The sequence below is a fragment of the Miniopterus natalensis genome, chromosome 1, assembly GCF_054644295.1.
Source record: "Miniopterus natalensis isolate mMinNat1 chromosome 1, mMinNat1.hap1, whole genome shotgun sequence".
NCBI classification, from domain to species: Eukaryota; Metazoa; Chordata; class Mammalia; order Chiroptera; family Miniopteridae; genus Miniopterus; species Miniopterus natalensis.
In genome coordinates, this window is record NC_142081.1 from 66,312,291 (window position 1) to 66,322,510 (window position 10,220).

At 39.2% G+C, this 10,220-nt stretch overlaps 1 protein-coding gene across 1 annotated transcript; it reads right to left on the bottom strand.

The window, feature by feature from the left end:
- Window positions 1-8,924: 8,924 nt before the first annotated feature.
- LOC107526997 (olfactory receptor 4K2-like) lies at window positions 8,925-9,884 on the bottom strand. Its single transcript, XM_016199623.2, has one exon. It carries the CDS (start codon window positions 9,882-9,884, stop codon window positions 8,925-8,927), a length of 960 nt encoding a protein of 319 aa, XP_016055109.2.
- Between the last annotated feature and the right edge of the window lie 336 nt (window positions 9,885-10,220).

Consider the following 10,220-nt stretch of genomic DNA (forward strand, 5'->3'; position numbering starts at 1 on the left):
AAAAAAATGGAGGGCTCTTGTTAAGTAAAAGTATTTACTATTTAATATATTGTAACCCATCTTTAATAAGAATAACAAAATCCAGCGCCTCATTTATCTTTCATCTCTAAATCCCCTAGGGTGGATTTCACAATTTTAAAATAGTACAGTAAACTCCAGGAGCATTCTTTTAGCCTAGATAAAGAGCACTGTAATCTATACGAGAGATTCTAAGGACCCAGAGTTGTGCACAACAAATCCCAGCCACACACCCATTCCACAGAGGATCAGACTGAGAACCACGAGCGGCTTCCACAGCGCGGCCCGGACCTTAGCCGGCGCTCGCGCTGCTCCCTCTAGCGGCGAGACCGCGCACTACAAGAGGCTGAACTGGATCTGCCTGTTTCCAACAGACTCATGTTCAACTTTTGCTCACACACAAAAAAAGCCGGGAAAATTTTAGCAATCCTTTTTTTCTTTTTTTTTTAAAGTTAATGTAAAATTATAGCAAAAAAAAAAAAAAAAAAGGCACCTGAAACAGCTGGAACAATCCTCAGCGGTGGCAGGAGAAGAGATTTAATTCAGTGATTTTCTGTGGCAGTTGGCTGTTCGCTAGTCTGACAGTGACCGAAGCTGCACATTTTTCTGAAGGGGCCCAGAAGCTACCAGAGGTTTGGTTCTCCAGGCAGCAACCTGACACAAAGCAAGGATCTGCGGATCTTCGCACCATCCCAAGATCCGAGTGGGACATACTTTTGAAGGACGTGCAATGTTCAATCGTAAGTGAGACAAAGCCTGACAAGCAGGAAGCTTATTCACTCAGTGAGAGTAACGTGTTTGTCTCTAAGAGGCGTTTCTTTTGAAGACATGTGGGCCCACCCTCTTGCTGAAAGCACTGGTTCCCCTGCTGAAACCTGCTGGGGATTACAGTGGGTTTGACTCAATCCAAAGCTGCTTTTATTCCCGTAAGAATTTCATGAAGCCTCCTCACCAAGGGTACCCACACCGGAATTTCCAGGAAGAAATAGTTTCTTAATGCAATCTTCTAGAGGACTTTAAAGGAGAGATCGACAGCGATACAGTCATAGTAGGCGACTTTAACACCCCACTGACTTTACTGGATAGATCTTCCAGGCAAAAAAATCAACAAGGAAACATGACTCTAAATGACACCCTAGATCAGATGGATTGAATTGACATTTACAGAACATTCCACTCCAATGCTGCAGAATAGGTGTTCTCCTCAAGGGCACATGGGACATTCTCAAAGGCAGACCACATGTTAGGGCACATATTTTTTTCTATGTCAAAAACTTCTGTGCTCCATTTAGCATCCTAACATACACACTGCTAGAATATAGTCAAATAAATATCATGGATTTTATTATATGAAAAATTAGCACGTGCTCTAAAATAGTTTTCACGCATTAGGAATGCATGACGGAAGATGATTTGTCTTTGAGCGGTGGGCACACAAAGCAACATACAGATCATGTATCACAGAAATATATACTTGAAATCTATATAATCTTATTAACCAATGTCACCCCAATAAATTTAATTTAAAAATTGTTTTTAAAAAAGAAGGAATGCAACATGGGAAATTAACCCCAAAGACAAATTCTAGTTGGTATAAACACCAACCTAAGAAAATTTTAGTAAAGGACTATCCCATTAATGGGTCCTCTCCTTTCCTGCCTCACAATCTCTATTAACAAATCACTTATCTGCACATTCTCTTTTTTAAAAAATTTATTTTACTGTTGAAGTATTACGGATGTCCCCCATTTTCTCCCCTTTACCCCCTCCCCCATCTCCCACCTCTCCCCAGCTCTTCCCCTGCCTATGGCCTGCACATTCCCTGCTATCTTTCATTCTCATTGCCCTAGAGAGGAAGCCTCACTGAGTCCCAACAGTTCACGGTAAAAGATAAACTTAGCAAAGAGTTTCAGGCTACTGAGCATGACTTCGAGACACCGCCTTGCCTAACTGGGACTGTCTGTGGACATTTTGTTCCTTTCTTCTTCACTCGCCATCTTTCTTTTTGATTGATGATCGTCTGCAGTGCTCTGCTTTGGTTCTTTTTTCTTTCTCTTTCCTTATATCTGCTCTAGGTTCTTTCTTTTTGGTCTCCATGAGTCTTTCAAAAAAAGTCTTCTTATTGTTATAAGCCTACTTTGAGCTGATAACATCATTGCATACAAAAACTACAGTTTTACTCTCCCTGACACATACTCTAGAGGTTTGCTGTCAAGATTTAAGCAGATAAAATAGCATGTGCAAAGGCCCCAACAGAATCAAGTCTAGCACAGTGGAGGGAAAATAAAATCAGTGTTCAAAGGGGAGAGGAATGCAAAATGGGGCTGAGGAGACAAGCAGGATCAGATGAATCATGTCCCACTAGACACTGTGACAATTTGTTGTTGTATATTTCCCAACCATACTGATATTTGAGGGAGGGGGGGTCTATAGAAATGAAGCATGCCACATTATAAGGTTTTAGTAATAAATATTTGAGAATAAATACATATGTGATCTTCACCGACAGTGTAATGAGCAATGCCAAAACCTGCATCAGGTCAGAATACTTCTCCCTTGGAGAGACAAGGGCTGACAGTAAATGCCTCACCAGGGATGCCCGGGTCTCTTCTGTAATCCTTCCTGATCGTCCCGCAACCCCCAGCTATTCTCGGTCACCTTAATGTAAAGGCTTCTACCAACGTCCATGTCATCCCCCAATAAAAATTCACCTACATGCCATTCAGGGGAGCAGGCATCAATAAGCCAATAAAGTCATCTCAGCCTGTGGGAGAAGGGAATCTGGGAAACAGCTTCAATGTGCAAGGTGATGGAAAAGAGAGAGAAGAGGCAAAGGGAGCCCTATGTCCAGAAACTGCAGGGCCAACAGTTGCAAGTCAGCTCACCCGGTTTCGGTTGGCTAGTCAAGTGAGCAAATTCAAGGTTATGCGGGAGAGACTGGAAAGAGAGAAGAACTGGGATAACTTTTCTTCTGCAGCTCCAATATAAAGTGCAGACTGCGTGTTTCGCATACTTTTACCCACCACAGAAAAAATAAAGAAGGCAAAACTTCCATCCAATTACCTGAGAAGGCTGTGAAAAGTTCTCACAACGGGACCTGGGTAAAAGCTGGCCTGTTGCTCGCAGTCTGCCCTCAGATACTCAGTGCTTTCGCGTTATCTCCACAATATATATCTAGCGCCCAGCTCTCTGGCCACTTTCTTTCAACACACTCTCTTTCCACTACTGCTAATTTTACATCTCGTTCTCTAGAAATAGTAAACAGCATGCAACTCCTGAGTTCACCGGGCATTTTTATCATTCTCTGCTTTTGCCTTTGCTGTTTCTGTCCCTGGCATATTTCCCCCCAACCTGGCCTTCACGTCTCAGACCCAGCACTTCGTCTGAGGAGCTTTCTCTGACTCTGCAGGCACATTTGGACGTGGTTTTTCCTGTTTCCATATTACTGCAAATTTACATCATATTAATTATGATACTGCATCGTGATTAGCTTTCTTTTTATTAGGTAAAAATGTCCTTAAGGGTAGGTATAGTGCCTTGTTATTTCTGTTTACAAAGGAGAGAGAAGTTCCTGATATGTAAAAAGGGGCAAAAAACATCTCTTGGATTGTCTTTACTAAGAGAGGAGAATTAGGTGCCATCTGTTTGACAAAGGCAGAAAATCCCACTTCTGATAATTCATCTCTCTACTGATTAATGCTGAACTACTTCGAAAAGAGGCCGATCCTATCCTCCTGCAATTAGAAATACACTTGGAAGAGCTAACAGAGCTTTTCATTGTATAATGAAATGCCAATAATTAAAAGCAGATTTCTACTAGATGCAGTCAAGGGAAGAGAATCAGGACACAGGAGGAGAAACACTAGAAAATGGAAGTATAACAGGGTTTTTTTATACCCCACTTGCTTAAATCCTTATATAGTAATAATTTGTAGGGATACCAATGTTCCTAGATGATTCAGTAAGTGCTGTTTGTTAGGACTGAGCCATCAAAAGTTGGAGGCAAGAGTGGCTTATCTCAAAGTGTGGGGTAGAGCTGGATAAGTTATAGGTATGGTGATGGGAAAGGCATTTTAAGCATTTTAAGTTCTTTATTAAGGATGACAAACTGCTGGGCTAATACACTTGAATGGAGTGGCCTGATGTAAAACAAAGCAGAGATGAGATCCATGGTACTCGCCTGATCGAAACGCTCAGCCACAACTTAGAGGGTTTGTGTTTGTTTTGTTTTTTAAGAAAATCCATCAAGCTGTATTTTTTGTGTGAAAACTCCTACTAACTAATTTTATTAATTAGTTTGATTTCTTTATAAAACTTTGAGGAACAGCAAAACATGTTGGAATCTCAGGCAGTTGGAGCTTGCAGCCTGTTGACCTGCAAACTCTTCCTCCTTAAGAATGAGGAAGCTGGGACAGAGGGTTAACTAACTGGCTCCAAACCACAAGCCTAGCGAGCGCGGCGCAACTGAATCCAGGCCGGGCAGCCCGTCTCTAAGGGTGCTCCTCACCACCCCCACTCCAGGAGCTCTCGGTCGTGCATGCATGGGCACGCACATGTGCAAATGTATCACAGACCCCTTTGGAAGTTCAGTGAAGCCCAAAGTTTTCTCATTAAAATAATAGCTTAAAAACATGAAATAAAATACATAAGAGCTCAAAGAAAACCAATTGTACTGAAATACACAGGGTGTCCCCCCCAAACGTATATACACTTTAACAGCTGATAGCTATTAAATGGAAATGAAATGTATTTTAATAAACACTGCCTTTATAATTATATTCAAAGTGCGTATACATTTTGGGGGGATGCCCTATATTCATCAAAATGTGCTACGAGGACACAGGAATGGGCCATCAGCAGCCCCCTCAGAGGAAAGTTCCAGAGAAGCCAGAAGCAAGGAAAGGACCAAGGGGCCCCACGGTGCCAGGGCAGATGCATGGAGCGCGGGGAAGGGAAGGGCCCAGCTCTCTGCTGCCCGGCGCCCTGCACCCCGGCCCTGCCCCGAAGCCAGCGGTCCCCTCCGCGGCCACGGAGGCTCCCAAGATGTCCAAAGCTGATTTTGCCAAGTTGCTTCTGAGAAAGTGAACGGGACTCAGAGAAGGGAGACGCCTTGCTTCCTGCTGGCTGGAGGACCGCCTGTCCTCGCCCAGCTGTGCCCAGGGAATGACAGGGCCCGGGCAGCGCCTGCGTGGCCGCCCGGTTTCCCCTGGTTTAGAAAGGGAGTGGGGTCCAAGGAAAGAGGCTTTAGGTGTTCCCCCGCATTGAGGGGGACAGGAGGAAAACAGTCACTCCGCAGGTTGGGCACCCAGTGTAGTCTGTAAGATTTTTTTTTTTAAGAGAAACGGGAGGAAACTTGGACACATTGTTTTGAGACACACTTGTCCAAATGATTTCGGCCAGCGCGGGCCCCTTCTTATAAGACACTTCTCTTACACTCTGCATAGTACATGTGCCCGTCACTCTTAATTTTTAAAAGACAAAACGGTAGATGCTAGTAACTCACCAGAATGGCTTATTTTAGTAAAGGGGCGGGGATACGGGGAGTCACATAAAAAAATATTTGATGGGATTTTGTTCAAGGGGACTATGTGTTTTTATATTATGTATTTGTAAATGACATGTCAACCCATTCTTTTATGTTTCCTGAAAGCAAAATGTTTGTGACATTTGTTTTATATAGGCATTCTGTGTGCCATCTGCTGTGGACCATTCTCTTTGCTTAGTGGATAGTGGACTGTGTTCTTTGTCTAAATAGTGAGTTTCAGCCCTTTGGTTTTGTTTAAATACCGTGTCAAGTGCAAACTTAAATTTTCCTCATTTAGCTTTGTTTATTAAACTGAAGTTCTCTTAAAAACCTCCTGCAAAAAAAAAAAAAGAAGAAGTGCCCAGGTAGAGATTAGATGTTTATCCTAGAAGTTCAGGGATAACTTAGTCAGATGAAATGTCTGATGCTATAATTTTATGGTTTCAATTTTAACAATTTCCTGGGCAATGCTTCCACCATGTCTTCAAATACATAATTCCTTTATATTTCCATCTGAACAAAGTCTTTCTGCCTATAGTTAGAACTGATTTATTAATGTGCTATATATAAAATGAATAGGTAATTGTCATCACTCATTTCCCAGTTAATATTTTTAATACATCCAGTTATATAAGAATTTAAAGCAGTTCATTACTATAGTTTGAATAGATAAAAAATGGACACGAAATATGTGAATAATATTTTATCACTTTTTAATTATGTAATTTTGTTTTAAAATGTTATTGTGATAAAACAAGACATCTTGGAACATATTTCAACTTAATATGAATAAGAAATCTCAAAAATATAATACTTGTTTTGAAAAACACGGGCACATAAAGGACAACATTAACGATAGAAATGCACAAAAGGTTAATAATTGGCAGAAGTCCAACATTTCAACATTAGTTAATATTAAGTAAATGGACACATCCTATTATAGCCTTAAAACCATGGCCTTTAAATTCCAGTAACACACCTATTTCCATTCCAGTAACCCTATGATTTTTACATAAAATTTAACACAACAGCAATAAAAACAATAATATCATTAGCAGTTATTAAATTCTTAATGAGTGTCAAGTACTGCTGGTTACATTGCATGCGTTTTGGCTTAATTTTCCCAAAATCTCTAGTGGTTAAGTACTATGTGCACATTTTATAGGTTAAGAAACTGAGTCTTAGAAGCATTAAAAATACTTGCTCAAGGTTGCACAACGAGAAAGTGTGGGACCGGAATTCCACCTGCATCAGACTGATCCTCTCTGATTGCTAAATATATGTCCCTCAAAGACAGAGGAACAGATCTTGTGCTTTAATGAATCCCCATCACCCAGCAGGGGCTTAAACAAAGAACATGCTCAATAAACAATTACTGAACTCAAGTTTGAAATTTTAGAATTGAGGTTTACATGTAAAACAAAGATAATTTTTGCCTAATAATGGAAATGTGGCAAAAGTACATTTCTACCTAAACCTTTTTCATTAATCTGACTGACTTTGAAGCTAGAAAGAACAGTTTATGATTTGATTAAAAGTGAACTAGAATTTCAAATTAAAAATGTGGTTTTATATATAACTCCAACATTACACTTCTTCATAAACTTCTGCACATTATTTAACCTCAGATATTAAATATTTGGCTTGGAAGTTGTTTGAGCTGAAACACATAGAGACCTTAAAAGTCAAAGATAAATGTAAGATACTATTAACGCTATTTCTGTCTTTGCAAGACAGGAGCTTGTGTTTTTCTCAAAGCACTCACAAAGTGTCTGAATCCATGATGACAGATTGTTTTCTGAACCCTTTTCATATACTTCAGTCAATTCAAGGAAATACAACCTATCAGTATTGTTATTCATAGAAATCTCAAAGTGTCAGGCAATTTAATATAGCTCCCACCTCCATGCTAGCAATGGGAAACTAGAACGTGTTCTATTAATTTTTCTGCCATATGTCTTAACAAGCCATGGTCTTAAAGACACCATAAAACTAAAATATCAAATTTTGTGTGCTTGTGGATTGGCCTGAATGCAATTATTCTTCAAAGGCATACTATTTAAAAATCAGATGCATGTTGTGCAGAAGTCTATGGGGCTGATAAAGGAAAAGGAAATGACAGTTTTGGAATCCATTCTGTGCACTTTAATAAAATAGTCACAACAAACAATCTACTTTTACTATCCTTGCATTAGATATTAAAAGGGGGTAATGAGGTAAAATGAATCTCCCAGGATAATACAACTAGGAAATGACAGATCCAAGATTTAACTATGAGGTCCATGTATGTTCGGAGCAATGATCTTTGCCCTTTACAGTGATTCAGCCTTGAGCTTGCCCTGTAAATTCCCTGGACCTTAGGTTCCTTAGCTGTTAGGAAAATGGATTGGACAATTGATTTCCAAAGACTGTCTTATAATAAAAAATATATTTAACATAATCAGTGATAAACCAAGTAGGGGAGAATTCTGCTATACATTTGTTAAATTATTTTCATCTTTTCTTCCCACAGGTTATGTTATGTTGAAAATGAGACCCAAAATTCATACTGAGACTCATAGTACTTTTGAATATTCTATTTGAGATGAAAAACTTGTCACAAATTTAACATTTAATAATTTTCCAAATGTTTTATCTTAATATTAAATGAATTCATCATATCTATGATATTTAGCCAGGTTTTGATGGTTTAAACTTTAAAATTTTCCATTTGATTATCTGCTATATCAACTATTAAATGTGATAGTGAGCTGCTTACCTATTAAGAAACCATATTGTTAAATTTCATAACTTCCAAACTGTTCTCTTTTGTTCAAAGTTGACTCAGAACTCAAACAATTAGACCCATTGAATCAAGATTGTTCAACAATTTCCAAAAGAATTCTTCACAATATCAAATTTTTTTTCATGAAAATGTTCTATTGCTATGAAAAAAAACTATTATGCCCAACACTCTACACTAAAGTTCTACATGTGGATACCAGCGGAGTACTACAAGGTTGCTCAGCTGAGTGATATGTTCTGAGTCAGAAGACAAGTGTACAATATTTTATCTCAGGCTTCTCTAAGTAGTCTTAATCTAAGGTATGTTTATAGGATTCAATCTATAAAGCCCTGAGTTTACGTTCACAAATTTGATGGTATGTGCATTTTTCTATGAAGATAACATTGACTTTGACAGATTTTCAAATGGATTCATAATCTTAAAAGGATTGCAAACACTGCACTGACTTTTAGGCAAGATATTTTATATTTCTCAGCCCTGGCTTTTTATTTTCATAAATTTAGACTAAGTTACTTGAAAGGCAGCTACTAAGTTTAATTTTCCTATTGTGCTAAGAACAAAACTGATGATACTAAATCTCAGACAGGAGATCTCTGTTCACTGCACTGGATATCTTGGAGTAGTTTTCCCAAGATATAAATATTGGTTACTTAGTTTCTTCATCACAGCTGTTTTCACTTCCTGATTTCTCAAAGTATAGATAAGTGGATTCAAAAAGGGGGTGAAGATGGTATAGAAAACAGAGAGAACTTTATCCACCAGGAAGCTTGTGAAAGGCCACACATAGATGAAGATGCAGGGCCCAAAGAACATTAACACAACAATGATATGTGCCGTGCAGGTAGAAAGAGCCTTAGATGATCCTGTGGAAGAGTGGTCCTTGATAGTAACCAGAACAATGATGTAAGAGGTAAGCAAAAGCAGAAAACTTATAAGAGCAATCACACCGCTGGTTGAGATCATGAAGATTCCAAGAACATATATATCTATACAAGCCAGCTGGATGACCAAAGGAAGGTCACAGAAGAAACTGTCTATAACGTTGGGCCCACAGAAGGGTAAATAGAGAGTAAAAGCTAACTGGCTCATTGTATGCAGGAAGCCCACTGTCCAAGAAGTTACCACAAGCACAACACATACTCTTTGGCTCATGATGGCTGAATAACGGAGAGGTTTGCATATGGCAATGTACCTGTCAAAAGACATGGAGATCAGCAGCACAATCTCAGTCCCAGTGAAGAGGTGCAATAAGAAGATCTGAGAAATGCAGCCCTCAAAGGAGATGGTCTTGCGCTGAGCAAAGAAGTCCATGATCATCTTTGGAGTGGCAAAGGAGGACAGGCACATGTCAATGAGGGACAGATTGCTGAGTAGGAAGTACATGGGGGAATGAAGGTGTGGGGTGGACAGGACCGTGAGCACAATCAGGCAGTTGCCCAACATGGTCATTAAATAGAAAATGGAAAATATCACAATGAAGAAAATCTGGAGCTCAGGAGAATCAGTAAGTCCAAGTAACACAAATTCAGACACTCTGGAATGGTTGAACCCCTCCATTGATCTGCAGACTTTACTCTATAATGACAAAGTGGAACAGAATGATAGAGCTAGAAAAGGTGAAACTTCTATAAGTACATACGCAGGAGTTATGATATCAGTTAATAATTTACTAGAACATTGATTACCTAAAATCCTACTAATAACTATCTCAGTAATGATTTTTCTTTTAGGAATCACATAACAATTGCTATGAGATATCACTTCAAATGGACAACTTCTTGGTTTTGACCTGTATCAGTACATTTGGGTTATATTCATCACATACCCACACAATAATATTCCTGTTCTGAATACCGACAAAGGAGTTACATAACCCATATTTATAGAGGAAGA